Genomic DNA, 26,898 nt, shown 5'->3' with positions numbered 1-26,898 from the left:
ATGTTATTGCTACTTCAGTGACTTGATATACTTTTAAACTCCGTAGGAAACAAGATTATACACCTTCTATATATTAACCTAAAATACTTGTTATATGAAGACAAGATGCAATAAAGATTGTTGATCATGCAACTAAGTGACGTATGAAAATAATTCAGAAGACATCATTCAATTTGTCAACTGCTTTAGGGACTTAACCTACCAAGCATTAGCACCTCAAGATCACGTATGATTTACTTTCAACCCTGCTTTTTTTGTGTTTCATAGTGATAAGAGCAACTAGACAGACCCCTCCCACCGAACAGCAAGAAATTCAGGAACGCCACTAAACTTCTATAAAATCGACTCGAATACCTCTACTGACAAACAAACTAGGGAACCAACACCCGAACTTGTTGGAATCCAACAAATACTGCAATAAATCCAGGCCTAAAACTGCATCCTGTTGTTACAAGGATAGTCTAACAGTAGTAGTAGAATCTTCGAACAAGCAATGGGGGTCTATTAAGAGGATAAGACAACATCAAGAATTTATAGCAAGCAAAGCAGGTGTGTTCAAGAATTGAAGACTTCAACTCATTAAAGGAAAATATCCCAAGACTAAGGACCACATATTTCACCTTTCATCAGAGTAGGGAGAACCATCTCCATAGGAGACCAGGCCTTTCCTTCCGTCCGGGCTTCTAGACGATGACCTTGACCTGTTGTCTCTGCTTGCTTTTGGTGCAGATCGTGATTCCATGGGAGACCTGGATTTTGGTGGACTCTTGCTCTGAGAAGATGACAATTGCCTCTCCACACGAGGAGAGGGATGATATCGATATTGCTCAATTGGGGAACGACTGCGAACCGGGGAACCACTACGGGCCGGGCTACGGCTTCGGCTATATCGTCGAGCACGGTACCGTGGGCTGGGTGAAACAGATGGTGTCCTGCTCTTCCTGCTTCGGTACCTTCCCATTGGTTTTCAAATCATCATATGAATCAACTGTTAGCAGTATTAAAAGAATGGCACAGGGAACATTGTGCATAAAAAAATGTCTCAATAAGTTACATCACAATAAGAAAAAAATCTCTTTGAAAACAAATGGTATAGGGAGTGTGAGGGGAAACCTTGGAGGAGTTCTTCCACGTGGTGATGAGTTCCTGTAACGCCTAGGGGAATACCTTCTGTAACTAGAATATCTGAGGACAGAGTGTGAAATGTTTATTCTGCCATTCAACTCTCAAATATCAATTACCAACTTAGTATGATGACTAATTAAAAACCACATACAACTTTACCTGTCACGGTCTCTTCCATTGTAGCGGTATGACCTCACAGGAGAACGTGAGGGGGTATTGTACCTTCTTGCATAAGAGTATTGTTCACTAAAACCTCTTCCCCTTCTGACACGCTTTGGCGAAGCAGCAGGTGAAACACTCCTCGACACACTCCTCCCATGAGGTGTCCTTCTCCAACGAACAGGGCTAGGACTCCTAGAGTAACTGCGGCGATTGCTCCTGCTTGGTGCTCTGACAGGACTTCGGCTAATATTTCTCCTTGGTGGGACCCTGCCAGAGCTTCTGCTTAAGCTTCTTGCAGATGATCTAACTGGACTCCTGCTCACGCTCTTTCTTGATACTTTAACTGGACTTCTGCTGATTGATTTTCGTGATGATGCTCTGGGATAACTCCTGTAGCTTCGAGACTGGGATCTTACAGGGCTCTTGCTGACACGTCTAAGAGAGGGAGTTCCCACAGGGCTTCTACTGACACTTCTCCCCTTCCAACTCCTCACTGGGCTTCTACTGACACTTCTACCCTTCCCACCCTTCACTGGGCTTCTACTGACACTTTTCCACTTCCCACCTCTTACGGGGCTTCTACTCACACTTCCTCCCTTCCTGCCCCTTACTGGGCTTCTACTGATGCGTCTGCTTGGACTTCTGCTGATGCTCCTAACAGGACTTCTGCTCATACTCCTCCTTGATGGAGGGGGGCTTCTACTAGCAGTTGGACCTCTGCTAATCCTCTTTTTTGGAGTAACACTTGGGTTCTTGCTCTGACTCCTCCTGGGACTGATACTCTTACTCATGGGTTGCTTAGGACTCAAGCTTCGTCTCCTGCTCATCAACTTTAAATAAAATACCATCCGGAAGAAATGGTAAGCATAAGAAATAAATGAGGTGTGGCAAAAGAAGAAATGGACCTAGATTTGCCTGAATGATCATCCATCACGTCAGGCTGCCTCTCTTCACTTCGGTCAGATTTATAGTCTGCTCCAATGCCATTAGTAAGCTGATTTCCATTTTCCTTTGGAAGTTCTTTCTCATTCTCTAGCATATCCCCTTCCCCATCCTTTTTATGATTATCTTTATCCACAACTAAGGGAGACTGAACTTCAGCTACTACAAAACATGGAAGAAAAAAGAGTAAAACACAGGACACATCACACAAAGAATTAAACAGAAAACAATAAGAAAATCAAAATAACTACTGCAAATTCTAGTTGATAATTCAAGATCTTGCTTCATTGAAAACAACAAAAGGTAACAGATTTATTTTGATCAAGAATTGAATAACTTAATAAATTACCATTTTTATGAGAATGATCTTTATGTTTCTGCTCTTTCCCTTGAGCATCAAGATTTTTATCACCAGAGCTACTGTCCCTGTTACTCTCACTATCTGAATCACTGTCCAGTTCCCTAACAACATTTGACAGGTCTCAGTGGCAACCATGAAAATAAGGAAACCAAGTACATATTGTTACATGTCTTAAGAACTAGATGTATAATATATTAAAATTTCTAAACAAAACCACAGACTAAGATGCTTCTTGCATTAATACACCAAGGATCCAAAATGGCCAAGACATATGAAGACAGCCAAATTCATGGACTTTCCTAGATCAAGTGAAAAATCATTCAAATGGAAAAATAAAGATCCAGTGAAAAATAATTTATCTCCTGATTCTTTGATGCAAACAAATGACAAGCCAAGAGCAACAAGTATAGCTAAATAGAACATGTAGATATTCATATAAATAAGCAAAGCCTGAGCAATAGCCTACCTCTTTCATTATGCACCCGCACACAATGATAATATTACAAACCAAATATCAACTATTGTAATTTTGCGAACACAGAGAAGAGAGATGACTGTAATGTAAATTCATAAAATATACATAAAGGCTTACTCAGTATTAAAGACTCAATACCTTCTTGATCTATGCTTTGGTCTCTTATCTCGTCTCCTTCGCCTCTTGTTGTGGCGTTTATCCCTTCTTTTTCCACGTCTATGTTTGTCTTTCCTAGATCTCTTTCTCTTCCTTCGCTTGTCATCGCTCGAAGAACTTATGTCAGATGATAAGGACAAATCTGACTCAGAATCACTATCAGTTTCCGTAGAGTCCACGTCTGATTCTGAAGAACTCTCTGATTCAGATGAGTAGTATCTTCTTCTCCTTTTCCTTCTATCTTTTGATGATTTTTTGTGCTTTCCCTTCCGCCTTGCTATTAAAATGGAAGATTTAAATCAATAGGTCGCATATATTTAAAAATTATATACCAGGCCACAACAGAGCAGTAAATTGAAGAGGAAGAAGATACTACAATGCATTATGCTTTAACATTTAAAGAGTTGGAGATAGAATTTGCAACAAATTGTTTGTGATTTAATCATCATCTTTTGTACTACGACTAGCACTGAGTAATATCCAAAAGGGCTAAGGGATTCTCACTCTCAGCATGTTCACCACAATTAACGATTTTAACTGTTACAGTTGGACGCCCTTCTTCATCACCCACATCTTCAATTTTCTTCAATATATTATGCCCTTGCACAAGCTTCCCAAATACCACATGCTTCCTGAAAATTGAACCACAATTGAACAAGATAAACAAAATACATATTTAATGACACTCAGAAAGTCAGATCCAACTACTGTACAATCAAGCAATTTATCATCCCCACCAAGAAATAGAAAGCGGGTAAGTAATAAATTGCCACCAGGAGTAAACTAGATACACAAACCTATCAAGGCTATGATCAGCTTTCAAAGTGATAATAAAGTGAGAACCGAGAGTATCACGATCAGAAATTGCCATGGATAGAAGGCCTGGAGAATCGTGCTTTAGCCTAGGTGACTCATCTAAAATAAATCACAAGTAAAAATCACATAAGTTTTGAGATATAATAACATGATACAAACAATTCATGCTATAGGATATGAGCTGAGGATCATGACTTAGCATTCTCACCTGGGAAATTTGAGCCATATATGCTTTCTCCACCAGTCCCTGCAAAACACAGAAAAGTGTGATGCAGGGATTACGGGATGATCACAAATGGACCAGAGAGTAAGAAATGAACATGTCAGGGAAATTTATGAAAAATGTGTTTCAACCTAGACTAAACTTCTACTAGCAAACAGAGCTGTATTTAGGATTTGCCAATGAGTTAATACACTTAACAAACTAAAATACAGTGAGGTATGATGGCAAGTCTTGAAAAAGGGATGAAAGCACCCATTGGTTAAGGGGAATTAAAATTTTGTGCATATATATCAATTTCAACATAAGCAAAATCACAAAACTAATCCAGAATTACAAATTACAAATCAAATACGTTCAATAGCTCACTCAATAACAGATCAATCTGTGTTCACGCAAAAAAAAATTAATTATGCTACACAAATTGGTTTAGAAAGGAAATTACCGTTGTCACAGGAAACATGCAAATGGAAAAGGGATTGCAACTCAGACAAATGAATGATCAAATAATAAAAGCATAAAGAATGTGACTACATATATAGTACTAAATTGCAACCTTCAAAAAAGGGATAGGTAACTCATAATATGAGTAAATGTATCAATAAAATACATACCATTTCGATTGACAAAATCACCACCCTGCAAAATAAAAACCAGCCGTAACAATACAAACCATTAGCCACAGTATAAATGCATAAATATGGGATTGAGACACCATGAAGCTTATGAGGTTATTAGAATTATGTGGATAAACAACATAGTAAGTACAACCTTAAAACTACATCATAAGAAAAGCTGTTGTGGCCATCATCCCTGTATCCTACAGCATAAACAATGGTAACAGGGACCACTACTAAGCAATGCTCAACCACAATGAGAAGACATATAGAACTACCAAAGAACAATTTAGACAACTAGTCTAGATATAAGAATAAATAGAGCAACATGCCTGCACAATGGAACCATTTAAAATGCGATGGAAGAAAGATCCCTTGTAGTGCAGTGATTTTCCAGTTTTTGGACTGACTCCTTTTTCTCCTAAACATTGAACAAAAATTCACACCAAAAAATGAGGGAATCAGTGGTCCGTCAATCAGGTAGATAGCCTTTAAGTAAATGATCCACATTAACACAAAGGCATGGGAAAAATTCATCCACAGTTTTATGGAAGCAGTACATAAACATGTTTTACCGGAATAAAAAAAAGTACACAGACATATCCAAGAACACCTTCATTTGGTGAATTGTTAACTGTGATGGTAGAAAAAACAAACATTGCAAGGCAAAAGGAAAGGCCCAATAAACAAGAGTCAATATTGAAGAAATATCTATGATAAATCAAATTTAAAATACCTGTACATAATGCACGAAAGTTTTCTGCAGTCTTGGGAGCAACATCATAGAAAAGCTGTGAGGCCAAGACAATCACTCATTAGGTCAAACATTGCAAAAGTTCAAGCATACCTATAAAATAAATATAGAATAAAAGGGTACCTCAAAAACTATCCTTTCAGATGGATCCCCATCGATGCATACATCCATAAACACTAGGGGATTCTTCTTCTTTGCCATTGTCTTTGTTTTATTTAGCAAAACTTAAAACAGCATAACCAATGATCTGAAGCACCAAAGCATCATTAAAAAAACACCAATAAAATATCTATCTGAATTCTGAAACAATAATAACCAAACAACAATTCCAAGCTAGACAAAATAATCTTCACAAAAGTTAGTGAAACAACAAGTTGTGAATTACGAGTGGCACTTTCAGTATAGTACTACACAACTTACTTTTCTTCCAGTGTCAGGACAAAACAGTGTTCAACTCAACACATGAGAGTTACCATAAAATAGGGCTTTTAAACAGAGGAATAAAATTATAAATCAAACAAGAACGGTTCAGTTCATGATTTATCTCAGAAATCAAATCCGATAGAAACCGCAACAAATTCAGATCGGCAATAGAACAATATGCTCAAAATTTCAAATAAAAAACAAAATTATCATAATAGCATAGAGAGCTTTTACAATTAAACAAAATTGTAAAAACCTCATAATAGCATTGTTTTAGAGAGATCACAGTTGCAATTGGATTAAAGATTGAAATTAAATTAGAAACAGAATCTAAGCTCACCAGAGTCGGAGAATCACGGAAAGGGTTTGGAGAAGATGAGAAAGAGAAAGGAGTGAGAGAATAACGTAGTTTTCAATTTTCATATAAATTCCACTGTGGAGTGAAATTACTGTATTATCCTTGCTCTCGACTTGCCATACGACAAATATATGCGTCGTTTCATTGTTATTGCTATATTTATTTGTTATTCATTTAACTTAAAAGTGATATTGTCAAGGTTGAGTCAAAGGTGCTGAAAACCAATATTTGATTTTGTGACAACATCATTGGTAATGCACATGCGGTGCACAAATTAAGAAAATCCATTAGAGTATGATTTTTTTTTATAATGAAGTATTCTTATACTAGTTAAGGAACTAATCATTTTCTAAGTATATAATTATCTCTTTTAATAAATGTCGTTCAGGAAAATTGAATATTTAATTTTCTTGCAATATGATATTTTATAAGTAAATATTTATAATAAGAATGAAACAATAAAGAATTATCAAGTTGTTTAGTTTGGATATGAATGAGAGAGGTGGAGGATTATCTTGGTTATTGATGGGTACACATCTGTTGTCCCACATTTTGTGTCATTTAATGTATCATGAGTTTATAATTGGTCAGAAAAATATATTTAAGTTAAAATTTAATTATTTAATATATTTAGAGAAGCTAACATGTGAATTACCTTACTAAATCAGGAGTGCGTGCAACATATTAGTTCAAACTTGGGAATGTAGATATTAATGGACTTCAACCTTTTCTTGAATTGCATTTATATCTTTTCGTTTAGTTTATTGCTCTCTTTGTCCAAGTGTATCAAGTAAAATTCAAAATGAAATTAAATATTATTTCTTTACACCCATTGTTCTTATTTTTTTAATGCTAATTATGATTTTTTTTAATATAATAATGGTGTCCTTAGAGCTTTACATTAATTTAGATGTGTATTTGAATCATCTAAAGATGTTACTTTAAATGTTTGAGTCATCTTCAAGTGTCAATTAAGATGATTGGATTAATAAAAAAATAACATTTCAACTTATTATTATTAGTGTGTTCAGACACTTCGTGTTTACTGATGAATATTGTGTAATATTATGTAATACTACATATTCAATTTTTATATATTTCATTTTTTTGAATTAGAATGTATTTGTTGTATTCAGTTACTTTATATTATATTTTTTGTGTGTTTATGATAATTTTTAATTTAAGGTCAGATATGCGGTTAATTAATGTATTGGTGGTGATTGATTAGGATTATATAGTTTTTTTTGTAAAAATTAAATAATATAAAGGGCAAAATAGAAAATAAAAATTACACTATGAAGAATTTATTTTAAATTTTGGCTTTATATACAATATAGAAATATAGATATAGATTAATGAGTTTGAAATTGAAGAGGTGTCATAAAAGTGTTGATGTTAAATGCGTGTCGGATTTGTCAGCACATATATTTAGAGAGGTATTTGTGCTTCATAGGTTAAATGGTGATTTTAAAAAAGATGTATTTTCTATATAAAACATACATTTTAATGTGTTAATATAAACTTCACATTTTGAAGGAATAAAATCGTTAAAGAAGTGCTCACATTATGTTTGAGCATGGATTTTTTTAAATCCCATAATAATAAAAAATTCAAACCACTTAATGATGACATTCCATATGTTTGGCATAAATTATATTTTTATATTATGATTATAAACTTTGATATTATATCCTATGAAATTACAATCTGAAAATAAACAATCCTCTTATATATTTCTGTTTTTAAATATATAAGTTGATGCACTTTTTTAAGAATAACCCATGACACTTATATTTTAGAAGAAGAGTGTAATATTGATGCACTGACAGTGTAAAGAATTATATACAATCAGTGTATCATCTACCATTCATTTCGATTACTTTTTGTGAAAAATCAAACATAATTGAAAACGAATGGTAAATAATTGAGTGACAGTGTAAAAACTCTTACATTGTCGATCGATGTATACATCTTTTTCTCTTTAGGTAATCAATACTCACATTTTGAATAAATGTACTAATTTTAGTTATGCCTGTAAAAACAAGTTATTCAAATAATTTGTAGAGATAACGATATTTATATATAAAAAACTATTTTCAATTTATTTCAACAAGTTTATGACATAAACTTACAAAAACAAATATGTGCTAATTTTGACTTAAAAATTCAAAATAGTTGCATCTTGATATTATAATCTAACACCAACAATATATTAATCTAACGATGTAAAGTCTCACTAAATCTTTAAGATAACCTAAATATTCGATTTAAGAAAGAGATATTTGTTAGAATAAGCAGCTACACATCGGAAACATATTTGTTCAATTTTTATTCCTTAAACATAACACAGGCCTGGAAAAGGCCAAAACTGAGTCCAAGCCACGGGGTACCCACCGACTCATTTTTCAACTAATTATTTATTCCCAAGAAAATGGCAAAACTACTTAGTTTTTCAAAATTTCAGAAACCCTAATTTCTCTTCGGAACAGTTTCATAGCAGTTAATCCTAAAATTGTAAGCGACGTATTATCGTGTTTCGTTGATCAAGGTCAGTATTACTCATCTTCATTTCATTGCACTTGTTCTGATTCATCTCTTGGTTTTCGATTAACGTGTTAATACTTCAATTTGCGTTATCTGTGTGTTAATTTTAATGTTTGTTATATATATGTATTTTGTACTCAGATCGGTGGTATATTCTGTATTATATGAATTTGTAATCGTTTATGTTAATCAATGACATGGTTTATTCTATGGTTGACAAATTAAAATATGTTGATGAATCCATTATCAATTCAATCATTTGTGTGTTGTTTATTCTAATGGATTGTGCTAGATAGTCAAAGGATATCACAAGCAAACCCTAAATCGTGATCCACTTTTTATTCTTCTCCATCTTCTAGTACAATCACAATGCCAATCCACAACAATTATTTTTGGAAAATCCTTATCTAATGGAACATGCTTCATTTCATTATTGCAAATTGTTCATGTTTGTGTTTTCCTTGTTTAATAGATGTTCACGGAGTTAATCAAGGAGTTTACCCTATAAAGGTCAATAATTGCAAGCCTGCTTTGTTGTTGTGCTAATACCCTAGACTTTTGAATGCTGCAGGTTTGAATTTGAATTGAAGTAGTCATCATGAGATTCAAAAAGGGAAGTAGAGTGGAAGTCCTTGCCAATACTACAGAGCTAAGTGTGGAGTGGCGTGTGCTCGAATAATCTCTCGTAAGGGGCACACTTACAGTGTCCTGTATGATGTTTCTAGAATGACAAACGAGGCTGTTGTTGGTAGAGTGCCAAGGAAGGTCATCAGACCATGCCCTCCACTTATTAAAGGTATTGAAAGATGGGAGGCTAATGATGTTATGGAGGTTTATGACGATGGTTCCTGGACAGTGGCTATTGTTTTAAAGATCACAAGTGGGGACTTCTATTTGGTAAGGTTGCTCTTATCATGCAAAGAGTTAGAGGTCCACAGAGTAAACACAAGGGTGCGCCAATCTTGGCAAGATGGTGAATGGGTCGTCAAGCCAATGGTAAATTTCTATAAGTTGCTCAATTGTACTTATCATCTTATTTTTATTTTATTCCTAACTATCTTATTTTGGCAGTTTGCTTATTGTATATATGATACAACTATTATAGTTTTACTCTTTATGGTGGTTTGATATTGTTTGAGGGTGTAGAATGAAGGGATTCTTACTTTCCATGATTGGTGCAAAAGGTATTGGCATGTCTTTTCCTTACATTTGCTTGTGTGCATATCTCAGGTACTGGGCAAATCGGACAATTCTGAAGTTGGGATGTCTAAATGGAACTTGATTTCAAACAGTTGTAAGGTGATTCCAGAAGTTCAGCATGTAAGTATGGAAACAAGTCAGCAAGGCAGTAATGACTGTTTACCAGGATTGGATGCTGGTTGTCTTCAGGAGCCTCATCCAGCCTCATCTACAACATTGAAGAGAGTGTCTCCTTACTGTTCTTCTCCGGTTGAGGCTTATCCCAGAAAAATCAGGGTTGTTCTGAATAAGGGTGAGTGTAAAAGATTCAAAGCTGTGTCCACAGCCCTCTTGATGGAAAAGGTAGATGCTTTTGCTTGCCCACAACATGATACGGGTGAAAAATGCTTGCATGCTTCCTTAAGAATTGAAGAATCTGATTATTCTCATAGTGATCTGAGTTCAGTCGGCAGTTGTAGTGCGATAAGTAATACTTCCAATAAATTTTCCAGGGATATGTTAGCAGGTCCTTGCCAAGATGGAGATGACCTTTCTAGCAATGCTGAGTCTCTAGATACTACTGGGGATAAAGGATGTTCCTTTTCTTCAAGAGAGGTTACAGCAGAAAGAATTCATAGGTTAGAGTTGCATGCTTATCAAAGTACTCTAGAGGTAATGTACGCTTCTAGTCGTTTAAGTTGGCAACAAGAAGAATTATTGACTGATCTTCGTATTTCTCTCCATATTTCAAATGATGAACATTTAATGGAGGTAAAGAAATTAATTTCAGCTTGTCCACATCTTTAAATATTTACACGGGATATCACCATACAACTTTTCATTTGTTTATGTCTATTGATCTATGTACAGCATAGTTAGGTTCTGCTAAAGAGAAGACAATTTTTAAGTCACCCTTTGTATTATGGAAATTATATTGCTGTACTCTAAGAATATATGGAGTTATAATGCTTTTTCTTTATTTGTTGTGTTTTGGGGAGGCTCTGGTGTTATACCTGTCCTTTTTAACATTATAAGTTGTGAGCTTCTTTTGGAATGCAATGTTTAGCACCTCAGTTGCTATGATCTGGACAGTACGATTCCATTTCATAGTATTACAATTCAAAATCTGAAGTCATGCTTAATTTGGATGAACAATATTAGCTGCCTATTTTACATACATCTACTTTTCCACCATTTGAGTGATATTGATGAATCAACTCCATTTTCCAGGGCCAGCAGTGTAGGAGGCTTGCCTACCTTGCTTCCATGGCTAACATGATGATAGGTTTGCCTATTTTCTCTTCGCGAATTAATTGGTGAAATCTGCCAATAATTTCATTACAGAGATAAGAAATTGGTGACTACTGTCTGCTAAGATTGTTTCTCTGGCTTTCAGTAATATCTTATGTTTCAGGTCTGTTTAGAACTAACACTCCACACTATATCACGTCAGAAGCCAGAACGTTAGTTTTCTTGTAGCTGCTGACATGACCCACCTCCTGAAGATCTTATAATACATTCTTCATACAGTTGCAGTTTATTTCCTTTTTTGTGCATGCTATCTGACTTGAATACATTATCATGTCAATTGGAAACCAACTGATTCTAGGATGTTTTAGGTATGTATATTAGGTGGGTTCAAGGCTATCAAAATCAAGGTCCTGCATGACGGAAGATGGGGCAAGACACGTAAAAGGTTGGATCCTAGCGTGGATCTTAAGATCCCACCTAAAACATAACTTGTATTTGAACACACATGCACACTTATTATATATGACACAATTAGAGCCAAAAACAGTCTCTAAATCACAATGGGCATAAAATTAAAAGCTGAGTTAAGGATAGAGCCTAGAACTTATAAGTCAAGTCATAATACAAAAAAGATATCAAATGCATGTCATTTGCAATCATTAAAATAAAGTCAACCCTGTCCAAAACAGCTCTAACAGAAAGGACCTGTGATTTTCAAGAAGAAATATACCATACTAACGCATCTTGACCAAAAAAGTACAAAACTAGTGCAACTTGTAACATATTTTACCATTGTAGTGCATTTCAATATATTTCTGACATCTCATTTGTCTTGTCATTTTTACTTCTGGCCTTTTTACCTTGTTTAGAGTTCTCACAATAACTTGTGGTATTATATTATTTCAAACATTCTGTTTTTAATTTATTTTTGCATGAAGATAAGTGCTTAACTTCCATCTATTGCTTTGACATGGAGCAAAGTTTTAATCTCTCTTCTCATTGAGGTTAGATTCATTTTATGGGTACCACTGTACTGTTATGTAAAATGGTAGCATAGAGCATTGTTATTGATGAATAAGATCAGCTTAGCTTTTGGAAAACCTCCATCCCCTGAAGGATATACTAAGATTAAATTAGGTCAATGTTTGTGTATTTAGTTTCAGCTGTTTATACTCCCTCTCCCTTTCTTAGTCATTACTATATTGCAATTTTTTGAATTCAAAGTGACGAAGTCACAGTTCAAGAATCATAATTTTAGCCCTCCAAATTCAAATGACATTATGTTCAGTTGATTTAAGTTTATGCTTGCAGAAAGTGCTGTGTTTCATTGTCTTGCCCCCCAAATAAAAAGTTCCTTGTCATCTAGTGAAATACTTATTTTCTTTGCGGCAGCTGTGTTTAATTCACGTTTTTAAAGTCAGTAATCTATTGATTACCAAAAAAAGGGTTGGCCATTAACATGTGTATTACTGACAATGTTTTTGTTAAGGTAATTATCTTATCTTAAGTTGATACAGGGCCTTCACTGCAATTAACAATATTGGCAGCTCCTACTTCAATGCAGAGTTACTTGTTCTGATCATTTATTTATTTTTCAAATTTTGTCTTGTAAGTTTAGTTATTACATGTTCTCTGTTCCATAGTTTTTAGATGTTGGATTTAAAACTCTTTATCCAGCAAAATAACGATAATGTTGGCTGGAATTATTGACTGAGGAAATGTAAATTATTTTTCTGGCTATTCTCATAAAATCTTCATTTTTATTATGGCTCTGAAGCATTAATCAGAAAATGGGCAATGATTGTAATATTCAACCTTGGAGGCGATACCAAACAAATCTATGTGTAATTTTTTTTATCCGAGTTTATGTAATGCTTTGTGTGGTATGGGGTAAAAGCTGAATTTCATTTTGACAACAGTGTGTTTAACTTAAAAAATGTGAGCAACACTTTTTTATTTAGCTAGTTAACATAAAATGTTGGGGGGTAATATTTTTAAGGAGTTCAAATATCTACTATTCTAATTAAAACTACTATTCAAAGTTGCAGATGTTGGCTTGATTGTTGATTTCCTAAGAATGCGAGATTTGGAAATTTGCCGAGATTTACTAAGAGTTTAGATTAGTTGACTGTATAATAATATATAGTTAACATATCATTCATTATTGATGATATAATGATTATATATGAAGGATACAAATCACCATTGATTAGTTGATTTGGAAATGTAAGTATTTTTTACACTATCAGCGAATCATCCATCATTGATTTATTAATCACCATTGACTCTCAAACAAAAGTAATACAAATCAATGGTAGATTGTATACTAATAGCGTAAAAAACTTTTACACTGTCAGTACACAGATTTTAAATAGTATAAATTTCTTTACCTTCCAAAGAAAGATTTACAAATATTGCAGCTAAATCCAAATTTGGAAGTTTGAATGGAGAAAGTAGAATTATTAGTTTGAAAACCACCCTTAAATCCTCTTAGCTACCCACAAGAAAGTAATGTCTTAGAATAATACTTTGTTCATTACTAATTGGTTTAATAACATACCTTACTTTCTTGTAAGGAGAGTTATATAGAAATTTATAAAAAGATAAGTAAGGAGAGTGATATAAAAATTTATAAAAAGATTTAGTAAAAAAATATACCATTATATACCAAAAAACATAATGAAAAGTGGAACTAACGATGTTCAATCAAGTTATATGATTATGCTGAAATATAATCGTTCAACACGGGTCTCTGAGCAAACTAATTGTTCTTTCCAGTTCCCACTTCCTGAGTTCAAACCCCCCATAGCCTCATGCATATTACCGAAGATTCAAAACGAATTGAAACAAAAGATATGATTTATGGCTCAATCCACGAAGAAAAAAACATCTCATAAAAGATAAAATTTTAGATCCTCAAATATCAATAATACAAACCCAAAGGCATATATTGTAGCATACACAATAACAACAACTCAATAATAAGTTGATCCAAAGGAGCAGCACAAGTCTTCAGTCAAATGCGTCATCATCATCATCAGGAAGGGGCTGACTAGCAGCTGCAGCAAGCTCATCCTCATGCCTGCAAAAATAATACCAATATATAAATTAGACCGGTGAAGTACGTTTAAATTCAAAATGCAGCTTTGATCTTTGAATTCCCACAAACTTTGTTTTGTTTTGTTTATATTCAGAGCAGGTATAAGCAGTCACTAACAAGTGGCACAAAGGCTTGGTTGTTGTACATTAAGAGCAGGTATTAAAGAAGTTCAAGGGATTGTTAGTAAAGTTCATGAAAGAAGGCTCACTGTTTCTGAGCAGTCAAATCGATTTGAACTTCAGGTGGAGCCAATGCAGGAGATTCTACGAAGTGCAAATTGGGGTCACTGCAAAATTGACACAAGTAGCAAAATATAAGTTGAAATCAATATTTGGATGCTCAATGTATTCTAGCTTCTCGTTTAGGAAAGGTATAGGAAATCAAAATTAGAGTTATCTTCTCGTTTAGGTCTAGCTTCTAAGTTGAAATCCAGATTAGCGATACCTACCCAGCAAGTTTTCTGGCAAGGTATAGGAAAGGCTTCTCAAAGTTGTAGTTGCTCTTAGCTGATATCTCATAGTACTGCAAATTCTTCTTCCTGTGGAAAGTGACCTGCTTTGCCTTAACTTGCCTGTTCTTCACATCAACCTTGTTACCACAAAGAACAATTGGAATGTTTTCACAGACACTGAAAAGCAGATGGGAGGAGGGCACATAAGTTAATAATAACCAATTTATTGGCGAATAAATAGGGGCATAATAGTAAACAAAGTTTGAAGTTACAAACCGGCAAAGATCGCGGTGCCAAGTTGGAACATTTTTGTATGTCAGTCGGGCAGTAACATCAAACATTATAATTGCACATTGCCCATGGATACTGAAATGTAGTACACCATGTTAAAAGCAATAAATAGAGTAACACAAATATATAAAGAAGGTGACGATTTTTAATCGTGGCAGCATGAAAAGCTCATCAGAACATAAGCAAGGAAACATATTAATCTAAAATCTAGCATTTCTACACAAACAACAGTCATCCTCAGGGCAACGGATAAATGGAGACTGCTATAAAAAAAGTAATTTACATGCAAACTAGTTTTAACTACAATATTGAACAAAATCGTTGCACCAACAGCCAAATGGTCAAAAAATTCAACACTAGTATAGTTAGCGCTCATGCAAGAAAAAGGGGACAACACTAAATAATGTTAAGATGCAACACCACATGATATAAAGGTCTCGAAAACTGTCTCAGGTTTCAACACTTCAAGAACATATGAATCCAAAACATAGACTCCAACCACCATACCAACAATCCATGCATGAATACAAAAACATATAATTAAAACCCTTAACATGCAAATAGAAGAAACTGCCAAAACATCAAATTCAATTGACCACACTCAAAATAAATTGAACATTGACAAAAATTTGAAGTGTATATGGACTTCTAAATAACAATATCGTAATCTATTTCTTGCAAGTTGATTAATGGATATTTGAAACTATAGTAAACATGGCAGTTTGTATATTCTAAAATTATAAAAAAGAGACATACTAATAGCCATCTCTAAGGCCACCAAATTTCTCTTGACCCGCAGTGTCCCAGCAGTAAAATCGAATCTTTCCGCAATTTGTGAAGAAATCCAATGGATGAACTTCCACACCAATAGTTGCTGTTACTCAATAAAAATCACAACATTGAAGAATCAGTTAATGAATCAAAACATGTTTAATTGTAAGTATATAAAAAATTAAAATAGAAATAAATCATACGTTCATATTTCTTCTCGAATTCTCCAGTAAGATGCCTTTTCACAAAGGTTGTTTTTCCTGCAAAATCATAACAACACAAATATCACAACCTAGATCATAAGGAAGTAATAAAATTGATGATGAATTTAAAAAAAAAAAAAAAAATCGGAACCTGTTCCTCCATCACCAACAATAACGAGCTTGAAGCTAGGGTAATCAACGGTTTGCTGATTCGGCAAAGCCTATTACAAACAGAGATATAACTAATAATCCAAACATGAAAATGATAAAAAAAAATAGATCTAAAGATGAAAATGAAAAAAAAGAGAAATTCAAAGATGAAAAAGAGAGAGCATACCATGGAATATGAGAGTGAGATGAATGAAGAGGAATAAGAAGGTGTGAGAGGGTTTAATTTATATGTCAAGGGTTTCAAAATTATGGAGAATGAGCCCTAATTTCCTGCGTACGCAAAACGCACCGTTTTCTATCACTTTATCCAACTTTGAAAAATAAATGGGCTAGGCCCATCCATTAAGCCCAATTATTCTTTCTTATTATGAAGCCCATTGTTAAACTGATTTATGTGAAATGTTGATGGTTGAAAGAGTGTAATGTACACATCATCAGTATATTATCAACTATTCATTTATACTACTTTTTTCTAAATTAATAATGATAAAACATGAATAATAGATAATACGATGCTAGTATAGAAAATTTATATACTGTTAATTCATACATTTTTTCTTTTGATGAAATGAATAGACATTTTTTTAATTTTGTATGGTTCAAAGCTTTTATGTGAAAATTTGAGATTATTCTAATACTTTGGTTGTTATTAAGTCTTTTTTGTGAATGATGTAATGACAGTATATAAAATTTTTACATAGTGCACACATTTTTTCTCTTTTAGGAATTAATTAAGTCATTTAACAAATTGAAGGGTTAATTTAATTTTATATTTCTTAATGTTCCTCAATTTGATATTAAGTTCGCAACAAAATATTAGTATAGTGGTGTAAAATATCATCCAAGATAACCGGGGTGAATGTGTTGATATTAAGTTCTCACAAAATACTTATTTTCTATCATTAGCTGAAATTTTTTCTGTTTTAGACTTCTTTCCTATTTTTATCTCAACCGTAACATTATTCTCTCATAATCGCAACAAGGGAACCATAATCGATTATAATCAAAATACTTCAATCTCCCTGTCAGCAACACTTATTATGAGAGACACTCACAAACCCGAAACTATTTGCATAGAATATATTATATCAAATATTCATATGGTTTTACTTAATAAGAGATGAGAAATAAAAGTTAATCATTATGTGTAGCTTTATAATGTGTTATCATAAATTGTTATCATTACTAGTCTCCCCCTAACTTTTAAGACCTCCTACCTCTACCAATACATACATGTATCAATTCCATTGGAAATTTGTACAATAAATAAAAATGAAAGGGATCCATTTAGTCCAAGAGTAAGTCGAAAAAACTTACTCTACATCTTAGTCATTCACTGTTGAGACATAAGTGGATCCCTTCCCATGAAAACAAGACAAAACTGAAACAAACAAAAAAAACAGTACAAAAGAACATCATGTAGCAGCATCATTAATTGTTGCTACCCTCCTTAAAAGTTCCATACGTTCTTGTTCCAATCTAGCAACACGTAAACTCAAATTTGTATATTTCTCTTCAAATGCACGTATTCCATCTTCCAATAATCCATTTATAGCACCAAGATTTTCAATAGTCCCTTTTAGTTCCATATTTTCCTTCATTGCTGCTACTTCCAATTCATGTTTTTTAAGCCTTAGTTCTGTAAATGCATTCTGCAATTCCTCCATGTTCTTATTCTCCACCTTAGCCTGCATACATATATATATATTTGAGAATACAACAACATTATTCTCATATATACTACTAAAGATTAGTCAATATAGAAGGCTAAGAGGACCAAAGAATCGACAAGTTTAAGATACTACGTCTATGAGTCGATTCATTTATATCTGCGTCAATAAGTTAAGTGAAAATCATATAAATGAGCTTGACACCATATATCGACTCAAAACCTTAAGACATTAGGTTAATGAGTCCAACGCGTACCCTTTTTTCGTCGTCGAAGATAATCTTCTACCTGACTAGCTACACAAGAATGTTGAGTATTCCTATCAAGAAAAACCTACTATGATATCAAACCTGAACTACATCCTAGAAAACAATGCATTAAGAGAGATTTTATCATATTGTTACAGCATCATTATGGAAAACCTGTCATAAGACATCATCATTATCATGAAGATTGAAAACATAAAAGGGTTCTGTCTCTTTAACCTGTATGTGTTCTTGATCATAGCTGAAACTCTTTCTGCTACGCATTCGGTTACTATCATTGAAGCTTCTAAGTTTCAATTCTCCTCTTCTTGTTGTCATTTCATCTAACTTTTCTGCATCAAAGTAATCCTCTTCTGAGTTATCATCAGTGTCACCAACAAGTGGCTGTTTCTCCTGATCAAACAAGTTCAAATCCTTAGTTAAAAAGCTTAGAACATATGATACAAACATATAAAAGCAAAATAGTTGATCATGATTTTTCATAACAAGAAATGAGTAATAAATTGTACCTTAAGCTTTAAACTTTTCTTCATACTAAGGGCAGCATCAGGAGCACCAACAATTTCTTCGTATTCCGCGGCATCTAGTTCTTGAAGATGTCTAGAGTTGAATAGCTTTGGAAGCAATTTTTCTCTCAGAACTATGAGAAGGAAGAATGGTAGTGGAAACAATATTCCACCTATAGGTATATGTGTTACCCCAAAACACAACAGAAAATATGCTAACTGTAACCCTGTGAATGCAGATATGGTCTTGAATGGCACTGTTTCCACAAATGAAGCATGGTAACCTTCCAAAACTCTGAGTTAAAACACAAAAACAATGAGAAAATAGTTATAGTAGTCTTATTATCTGAACACCAAGATTTTAATGTCTTATTTGACTCTGCATACACTTATTTCTATCTCTTACTTTTTATATGCTTTATATATGTGTATTTCAATTCAACAATACATCAAAACAAAACCAAGTGTCTCTATTTTGATGCTCAAGAAGCATTGTAAGCTATTTGCTTCAGAGCTTTTCCTAAAATGGCATATTGACACCAATTGAATAGTGAAACACTTTGCCATTCAACAATTTCTAGACAATGTTGATTAATATCTTATTGCTAAAATTTCAGTTGTGCTGATTTGGAAAGAAAATAAAAACCATAATGCATTGAATAAAAGTCCTACATAATTAAAAGGTGACTTACTTGTAACGCCGACTTGGGGTGATGAAGAGAAGTAGTATCCTTTCCCAGAACTGATTCCCCGGGAGACTATCTATTGCCATGTATGCAAAGTATCCCCATAGAACTGAAGTAGGTATCATTTTAATAACCGAGGTGCCTAAAATCGCTACACCAATCATGAGGGCCTGCAATAAGTTGCTCACTCTTTGCTCATTAACCCGGACCGGTAGATATTCATCTATGTTCTTCTCAGGATCAAAATTTTCCTTGTCACCATCCTTGCTATCAGATTCCATTACAGCTTTCTTCAAAGTCTGCAACTCTTTATCCTGTACCAATTTCGAAATATCGATAGCGTTACTCTTACACATGCCTTCCAATTACACACACATACACAGCTACCAAAGTCATCAACACTTACTGTAGGGTCTGTATTCATTTCTATAAATATAGCTTCTATTTTTCCATACATTTCAGATTTAGTCCTTTGTTGCTTAATGCATTCCTTGGCGCTTTCTACCACCTTTTTTCGAATGATCTGAAAATTGATAAAGAAATGCAAGAATCTAAATTTAATGTTTAAGTAAGGATTAAGCTAGTGTTTGATAGACATGTCAGAACACGAAGGAGACAAAAGACGAATAACATTTTGGTTTCGGTGAAAGGAACGGAACCGAAGATAAGAGAACATCTTGTCCTGTCTGCACATAAAATGCTACCTAAGAACCAAACATCCTTCATAGTTACCTGACTCCTAAGAACTGCTAAACTCTTTGTATGCATGGGAGACTGTGGAAGGACTCCATTTGAAGGAGGAAGGCCAAGGACCCCACAAATTAGAGTCTATAAAGGAACACATGTCAGAAAACTCAATCAACATTGAAGAACCAAGTATTAGGAAGCAGAACTTTAGAAAGAAAATAACGTAAGGTACCATTATTCCAAGCAGTAACAAATCATAGTGGTATGCAGATGGCTTTTGAAGGTTAAATTCCTTCTGTTGAGCCATCTTGGAAGCCACACTATGATCAAAAAAGTATAAACCTGCTATCATCAAAGCTGGAAGAATCGCCGCCAATATATAAATCACAGGTACCTTCATCATATCCTGTAGTTTGTAGTATTATATGGATATTAGGGTATGAATAGAATTGAAATAATCAATACTTGAAGTTCACCTTGTTGAACACTCACATCGAACGGTCGAATTATGTTTCGAAATAGTGCAACTTGGATGAAATTTTTGCATTGAGTGTGTAGTGATATACCTTGATTACTGTCCAATGATAAAGAGAAGCAGGTTCCCAAGGAAGTGGACAAAACAACCTTCTAGGAACACCATGTGGAACTTTTCCTGGTTTACCATAAGATAGTGCAGTCCAAAACACCACCATTAGTGGACACCCATAATCTGCTATAAAACCTCTTAGCCACCCTGCATTCAATGCCAGAATGAAGATCAAAGAAGTGATAACATAAAATAACTTAACATGCACAATTTCTTAAGATGTTAACCATAATGTGTTATTATACATGTCCACTTTATACTGAAAAACAACAATACAAGCAGAAAACATTTTATTTAAGGACTAATGTTGTAGGTTTTTGTTAAAGCATTCTACCTGTTCCGTATCGCCATGTTCTTGCTCTTCGGCTTTTAAGGGAAGCAGCAATTAGTCCTAAAGAGAAAATGACTGCAAGTAATCCATTTGCATACCGCCATTGAAACTGAAACTCCTCTGACAAAGGATTTTCAGACTTGGGGGTCTTAAACTCTTCTATCACTCCCTGTGGTTCAAACAATTGTCAAGTTGATCCCGGACCACCGTGCCGAATTCACAATCTATGTTGCTGTGAATGAAGAGGGAATAATACCTTTATAGCTTCTTGGAAAAACAGAACAGTAATAAGCATGCCAAATAACTCTTCAGCAATTCTAGTAAACCTAGTGATTACATTGCATGCATTAAAAATTGCAAGCAGTATCAAAAAGAGTGATGTCCAAATACAAACCCTGCAATACAAATTAACATGAAAAAGTTAGACCAATATGTACTATGATTCAGGAGATATATGAGAACAAAAATGGTGAAGGTAGAAGCCAGAAACAGAATTAGATCAGAATGGTAAAAATTTCATACCAACCAGCCCAAGGCAAAAACATCTTGGGACCAAGTCCAGGGGTATTCTTGCTGAAACTGTAGAGGTAAGTGTACATTATAACAGTGGGTTCTGCAACTCCTAAAATCAACAAAGGTTGGCCACCAACTATTGAGTGTATAATTCCACAAATAGCAGTAGATGCCAATGTTTCCACTGTACTCAAGGTTCCATCTGTGACAACACAATGTAGAAATTTGCTTATAGAATAGAACAATAACAATATTTGCATATTAATTTCATTACATCATTGTTACATTACTTCTTTCTTTTCAATAATAAAAAGTGAAAGACACACATTCCAACATACCCATCAACTTTTTTCTTTTGTTTCAAAAGAAGAAAGATGCAAAGGTTATGTAGCAAATGACATGAATGGCTAAGAGTTTTACCTGTATCTCTACTAAGTTGTTCTCCAAAAGCAATAACTGGGAGAGCAGAAGCAAAGAATATATAGAATGTTGGTGCTAATATGCTGCCATAAACCAATGAAATATGCATTAGAATATTGCTGATATGCACACAATATTTTATCAAGATAGGAATAAGACTTATACCTAACACCAGAAACTGCACAAGCCCAATCTTGTTTATAGCATGCAGTTCTTCCTTTGAAATCTTGAATTATTCCCCTGAATGGTTTTCCCAATCCCATGCTTCCCACAACTGATAAATAGTTTAGATAAATAAACTGTTTAGAGCATTTCTTCACTTTCTCTCTACACAGCACAACTTGAACAAGTTCTTAAAGTTTATGAACTTCTTCATTATTTATTTATTTATGTTATATATATGAAGCTATTCCTTACCAACTTGACCAACTTTCGTTTATTTCATTATTTATACAACTAGAAAAGATATATAGTTACATAAACTCATAAAAGTATATAAGTTTAAAGCATCATAAAATATGAAATACTTTGATAGATTTCGACAGTCATGTTAATCTTTATACAAATGTTCTATCTGAATTCTCAGGTATATATCCTAATAATCTTATTTTTCAAAAAATAAATAAATGAATAAATGAAGGGCATGCATGCACGTGTAGATTAACATGCATGCATGCATGCAAGACATGAAACATGAAAAAAGAAACATTTGAAGAGGGTGGTTGTGATATAAGATATGAGAAGTGATGATGACATACATTAGAGAAGCTTGTTCACGAAAGAGCATGTATATAATAAAAGGCATTTGAAGAGGAAGAGAAATTCATTAGAAGAAGAAAGAATGGAGAAAAAGGGAAGGAGGGTGGGTCCACGTGGACCCTTATGGAAGTAACAAAGATAAGATTTGAAGAGAAATAATATATGCTGCAGAATGAAGAGAAGAGAAATGAGACACAGAGAGAGAGAGAGATTCATGGAAATTGCAAAGTGAGAAGAGAGAAAAGGAAAACCGACTTTGGTGGCATGGGCTCCTAAAAGGGTACATCCATTTGTACGTTCCACAATAGAACAATACTCTACTTCTTTTTCTTATGTTTCTAATCCTAGGACAATGTTCCAAGAAAATTATATTATCATGCATCAAGTTAATCAAATTTTATAAAATAATGTACAAATATTAATTTATGATATTATAATTTTTATTTTTAATCAAAATTTTCTGATTGGATGAGGACACCAAATGGGACAGGTGATTCTCATTCTAATCCTAGATCTATTTATTCTATAGTATGTGCACATCCATTTGGTTTTTACATTACAAATAAAATACATGTATCTTAATCTTTTTTAGGATTTTATATTTTTAACAGTAAATTTATAAGTAACTTTTGTTCTTTATCATTTATGTTTCTCACACTAATAATGAAATATAAAGTCATTCATACAGGTTCTATTCACGTTATTAACTTTAGTCTTTTCTAAGAACTAATATGAATAACTTTTGTAATGTATTAATTGTTGCGTATAAGATTACCCATTATCTATATTAATTCTATGAGAATTTCTTATACATGTGACAAAAAAATCCTTATGTAAGTTTGGACACTGCCATTTGATTCAAATAAATTGGAAAATCAAAACAATGTTTTGAACTCTACAATTTTCAAATGCTATTAAATAAAGTATTAAATGTTTTTCTATATTCACAATATATAAGTTTCCTATTTCATTTAGGAGTTGATTTCTGGATAGGAATAAAAAGAAATAAAAAGCTTCAGAATCATATTGCAATTTAATGAATCCGACATAGTCATTACAAATCAGCAAAGAAGTACAAATAACTAGAGTGAATAATATTTTATTGTCTCCACAATAGGAAACAATTGAAATGAACCACTAATCAAAATAAATGTTCCAACATAACTAGGTGGTAGCTACAATCTGAATCACTAACTTGGACAATGTCTCAAACTCTAAAGTTAAATGAATCATAAATTCATGGTTTCATACTAATGATGTAAAAACTGCTCCAAAGTTGAATTATACATTGTTGTTTCCTAAGCTATAAAATGTAGATATATATTATAAACAACATTATCTAGACTAGATAGTTGAAAACTTAGGAACATGAACTGGAAACTGATCAATTTCATCAATCCATAGATTCTTCTCATTTTCTGAATTCACCTTTCTAAGAGCCTTCCAAACTGCACTATTGCACTTGAATCCTGATCCAAATGCAATTTGCCATAACCTATGACCCTTTCTGACCCTTCCTTTGGCTTCAGTGTAAGCCAATTCAAACCAAAGTGAACTACTTGAAGTGTTGCCGAATCTGTAAAGGGTCATTCTTGAAGGTTCCATGTGCCAATCTGTGAGTTGAAGATTCTTCTCTAACTCATCTAACACTGCTCTTCCACCAGCATGAATACAGAAATGATCAAAGGCCAACTTAAAGTCAGGGATGTAAGGCTTCACCTTCATCTTCGAAAGTTTCCGCGCGACCAATGTAGCGAAAAATAGCAACTGTTCTGACATTGGTAACACAAGAGGACCTAAAGTAGTGATGTTGGTCTTCAAAGCATCACCAGCAACTGCCATTAGATCCTTTGACAAAGATACACCAACACTTCCTGTGGAGTCCTCTTTCTGTGTAACACAAGAGAAACACTTGTCATCGGCGCCTTTGTTAGTCCTAACTGTATGCACCAATTGATACTTGGATCGACGCTTATCCGATCTTCGGTTAGATAGCAAGATTGCAGCCCCTCCCATCCTAAACAAACAATTGGAAAGTAACATGGATTTATCATTACCAAAATACCAGTTCAATGTGATATTCTCCATGCTAATGACTAGTGCATAAGAATTTGGATGGACCTGAAGAAGATCCTTGGCAAGATCAATAGAAATCAAACCAGCACTGCATCCCATGCCACCTAGATTGAAACTAAGAACGTTTCCGCGAAGCTTATAACGATTGATAACCATAGCAGACAATGATGGTGTTGGATTAAACAAACTACAATTCACAATCAGAATTCCAATGTCCTTAGGCTTAACCTTTGTCTTATCCAACAGCTCATCAATTGCGCCAAACATTACAGCCTCGGCTTCCTTTCTGGCTTCTGCAATTGATGGATTTGGAGGAACTCTTAAAACAGCTTCAGGGAGGTAAGTTGACTCACCAAGTCCAGATCTTTCCAGAATCTTTCGCTGGAACTCGAGGCTTCCCTCGGTGAAAGTTCCTGTCGAACTCGACCGATCCATGAACATCTGCCTCGTGCATTTGCGCGCGTCCTCTAGTTTGTAGCAAGAGAAATCGACAAGGTAAACAGGTCGAGCACAGGTTAGGAAATAAAGGGTCTGTTGGACCAGACTGCGACCGGGGAGCATCCAACCACCGGGGAGTTCCATTGTTACATGGGTATGGGAAGAGTGAAGAGTCACAAGTGAGACACCACGTCTTGAACCAAAACCTTAAGGCATTAGTTCCATGGGTCTTTCAGCCGAACCATCGGCTCTGATTGGGGAGCCTCCAACTACCGGGGACTTCCATTGTTACATGGGGTATGGGAAGAGTGAAGAGTCACAAACGAGACACCACGTCTTGAACCAAAACCTTAAGGCATTAGTTCCATGGGTCTTTCCTTCTTATAAACTCTTTCACTCATGCCCGCATATCCAATGTGGGACTTCACACTTGAATAAACCCAACAGGGTCAACAAGAACACGAGGAGGGCTGAACAAATGATCACAGATATGAGATTATAGCGAAGATGGTGCCAGAGATCATGAAGATCTTGGAGTGAAAATGTAGATAGATGGACTACAATTATAGCCACAAGAGGTGATAAAAACAAGAACATTGCATGAGTGATTAGGTAATGATAGCCTAATTTCACATACTTAAGTTTAACAGATTGTTTGAAATCAGGAATCTTTGATTTGATCAATGGAGATTTTGGATTGGATTCTGACATGTTTTGTGAGGTTTGGACTCAAAGCAAAAAACAATGACTGAGGTTAAAATTTCCTCTACCTGATATCAATGTAACAGTGAGAAGAAAGAATCATGAATTATGTTCTTTCTATAGAAAAATGCAAACTTTATGAGGAATTGATTTGAGGACCAAAAAGGGTTTGGTGAATGGAGAATAAGAAATGTATAAGTCACTATAACCAAAGCATCCTGTAATTCATGAATAACCCATCATAAGACATACAAAAAGGATGTTTTTTTTTGCATTTTACAACAACAAATGTAAACAAAGAAAAAAACTTTGTATATTGTCCATTAACCATTGTATATAAGATCTTAATAGACAAATAGAAAAAGAAAAAATAAAACTAAATTTTGAGTGGAAGTGACAAGTGAAAACTGACCTTGAAAATGATGAATCTCACAGAGAACAAGGTGTAGACAGAGCAAAAATATGCACTTCTATAGTTATTAATAAATGGACCGTAAAATTCTGATATGATCTATGAAGTACATTTATATATTTGCTTTCCATATTTCTTGTGTAAATTGGGATTCAAACGTGTAAATGGTATTCATATATTGTATGTTCTTTAATTGCTAAACCAACCCTTATGGTTCTTTAAGACCTTTTTTTTATCCTTGGAAGAAGTCTTAGTTTAACTATCATGTGTTATAGTAAATGAAGTGTATGCACAGTTCTCATTAGTTTATGTTGTGGGTATATTTATTAACATGTCACATGTTTGGAAGGAGGACATTAAAGAGGGTCACATAGAATGCAATCACAAAGATCATTAATGAAAATGTGATGGAGAATTTTGCAATAGATTTTATACATGCTAAATGTACCATCTTACACCGATAATAGATAATACATA

The 26,898-nt window shown here is 34.1% G+C and overlaps 4 protein-coding genes and 1 pseudogene across 9 annotated transcripts; 1 reads left to right on the top strand and 4 right to left on the bottom strand.

Annotated features, from left to right (window-relative positions):
- On the bottom strand, nucleotides 335-6,455 carry LOC109326589 (peptidyl-prolyl cis-trans isomerase CYP95-like). 5 transcript variants are annotated; one of them, XM_019559294.1, is made up of 15 exons: nucleotides 6,392-6,428; nucleotides 5,914-5,921; nucleotides 5,752-5,843; nucleotides 5,611-5,665; nucleotides 5,207-5,295; nucleotides 4,872-4,896; nucleotides 4,246-4,284; nucleotides 4,019-4,136; nucleotides 3,726-3,853; nucleotides 3,204-3,498; nucleotides 2,579-2,691; nucleotides 2,193-2,391; nucleotides 1,285-2,106; nucleotides 1,114-1,185; nucleotides 335-953 (listed from the first exon to the last, which is right to left on the bottom strand). In XM_019559294.1, exons 3-15 carry the CDS (start codon nucleotides 5,827-5,829, stop codon nucleotides 617-619), a joined length of 2,370 nt encoding a protein of 789 aa, XP_019414839.1. In that variant the 5' UTR covers nucleotides 5,830-5,843; nucleotides 5,914-5,921; nucleotides 6,392-6,428; the 3' UTR covers nucleotides 335-616. The 5 variants fall into 5 exon arrangements, with proteins under 5 accessions (XP_019414839.1, XP_019414838.1, XP_019414840.1 ...); XM_019559293.1 differs by lacking the exon at nucleotides 5,914-5,921 and having other exon boundaries at nucleotides 5,752-5,875; nucleotides 6,392-6,455; XM_019559295.1 differs by lacking the exon at nucleotides 5,914-5,921 and having other exon boundaries at nucleotides 2,193-2,388; nucleotides 5,752-5,875; nucleotides 6,392-6,455.
- Nucleotides 9,529-13,123, top strand: LOC109326592 (annotated as a pseudogene).
- Nucleotides 14,251-21,124, bottom strand: LOC109326594 (GTP-binding nuclear protein Ran1B). 2 transcript variants are annotated; one of them, XM_019559302.1, is made up of 8 exons: nucleotides 21,119-21,124; nucleotides 16,351-16,420; nucleotides 16,200-16,256; nucleotides 15,982-16,099; nucleotides 15,211-15,300; nucleotides 14,932-15,111; nucleotides 14,692-14,769; nucleotides 14,251-14,465 (listed from the first exon to the last, which is right to left on the bottom strand). In XM_019559302.1, the coding sequence occupies exons 1-8, from the start codon at nucleotides 21,119-21,121 to the stop codon at nucleotides 14,396-14,398; spliced, it is 666 nt and encodes a 221-aa protein (XP_019414847.1). In that variant the 5' UTR covers nucleotides 21,122-21,124; the 3' UTR covers nucleotides 14,251-14,395. The 2 variants fall into 2 exon arrangements, with proteins under 2 accessions (XP_019414847.1, XP_019414846.1); XM_019559301.1 differs by lacking the exon at nucleotides 21,119-21,124 and adding an exon at nucleotides 16,537-16,656.
- Nucleotides 17,540-22,980, bottom strand: LOC109326590 (probable boron transporter 7). The gene is made up of 14 exons (XM_019559298.1): nucleotides 22,793-22,980; nucleotides 22,200-22,308; nucleotides 22,035-22,117; nucleotides 21,624-21,816; nucleotides 21,358-21,496; nucleotides 21,105-21,270; nucleotides 20,751-20,917; nucleotides 20,417-20,590; nucleotides 20,230-20,325; nucleotides 19,904-20,020; nucleotides 19,504-19,811; nucleotides 18,815-19,106; nucleotides 18,525-18,698; nucleotides 17,540-18,058 (listed from the first exon to the last, which is right to left on the bottom strand). The coding sequence occupies exons 2-14, from the start codon at nucleotides 22,295-22,297 to the stop codon at nucleotides 17,786-17,788; spliced, it is 2,280 nt and encodes a 759-aa protein (XP_019414843.1). The 5' UTR covers nucleotides 22,298-22,308; nucleotides 22,793-22,980; the 3' UTR covers nucleotides 17,540-17,785.
- On the bottom strand, nucleotides 24,019-26,463 carry LOC109326210 (3-ketoacyl-CoA synthase 11-like). The gene is made up of 3 exons (XM_019558908.1): nucleotides 26,422-26,463; nucleotides 25,756-26,227; nucleotides 24,019-25,398 (listed from the first exon to the last, which is right to left on the bottom strand). The coding sequence occupies exons 2-3, from the start codon at nucleotides 26,016-26,018 to the stop codon at nucleotides 24,138-24,140; spliced, it is 1,524 nt and encodes a 507-aa protein (XP_019414453.1). The 5' UTR covers nucleotides 26,019-26,227; nucleotides 26,422-26,463; the 3' UTR covers nucleotides 24,019-24,137.

The sequence above is a fragment of the Lupinus angustifolius genome, chromosome LG14 (assembly GCF_001865875.1).
Source record: "Lupinus angustifolius cultivar Tanjil chromosome LG14, LupAngTanjil_v1.0, whole genome shotgun sequence".
NCBI lineage: Eukaryota > Viridiplantae > Streptophyta > Magnoliopsida > Fabales > Fabaceae > Lupinus > Lupinus angustifolius.
This window is presented reverse-complemented; position numbering and strand designations above follow the sequence as displayed.

Excerpts from the sequence above, each read along its gene's own strand:
- LOC109326594 (XM_019559302.1), bottom strand. Across the intron at positions 16,257-16,350 it reads TGTTGGTGATGGAGGAACAG|GAAAAACAACCTTTGTGAAA; the intron begins GTTCCGATTTTT and ends ATGATTTTGCAG. Across the intron at positions 16,100-16,199 it reads ATTCGAGAAGAAATATGAAC|CAACTATTGGTGTGGAAGTT; the intron begins GTATGATTTATT and ends ATTGAGTAACAG.
- LOC109326589 (XM_019559293.1), bottom strand. The coding sequence starts at position 5,829 with ATGGCAAAGAAGAAGAATCCCCTAGTGTTTATGGATGTATGCATCGAT. Across the intron at positions 5,666-5,751 it reads CTGAAAGGATAGTTTTTGAG|CTTTTCTATGATGTTGCTCC; the intron begins GTACCCTTTTAT and ends TTGGCCTCACAG. Across the intron at positions 4,897-5,206 it reads TAAATGGTTCCATTGTGCAG|GGTGGTGATTTTGTCAATCG; the intron begins GCATGTTGCTCT and ends TTTATTTTGCAG.
- LOC109326590 (XM_019559298.1), bottom strand. The coding sequence starts at position 22,297 with ATGGGATTGGGAAAACCATTCAGGGGAATAATTCAAGATTTCAAAGGA. Across the intron at positions 20,021-20,229 it reads TAGCAGTTCTTAGGAGTCAG|ATCATTCGAAAAAAGGTGGT; the intron begins GTAACTATGAAG and ends ATCAATTTTCAG. Across the intron at positions 18,059-18,524 it reads ATGATCAAGAACACATACAG|GCTAAGGTGGAGAATAAGAA; the intron begins GTTAAAGAGACA and ends ATATGTATGCAG.
- LOC109326210 (XM_019558908.1), bottom strand. The coding sequence starts at position 26,018 with ATGTCAGAATCCAATCCAAAATCTCCATTGATCAAATCAAAGATTCCT. Across the intron at positions 25,399-25,755 it reads CTCCTCGTGTTCTTGTTGAC|CCTTTATTTCCTAACCTGTG; the intron begins CCTGTTGGGTTT and ends GGTCCAACAGAC.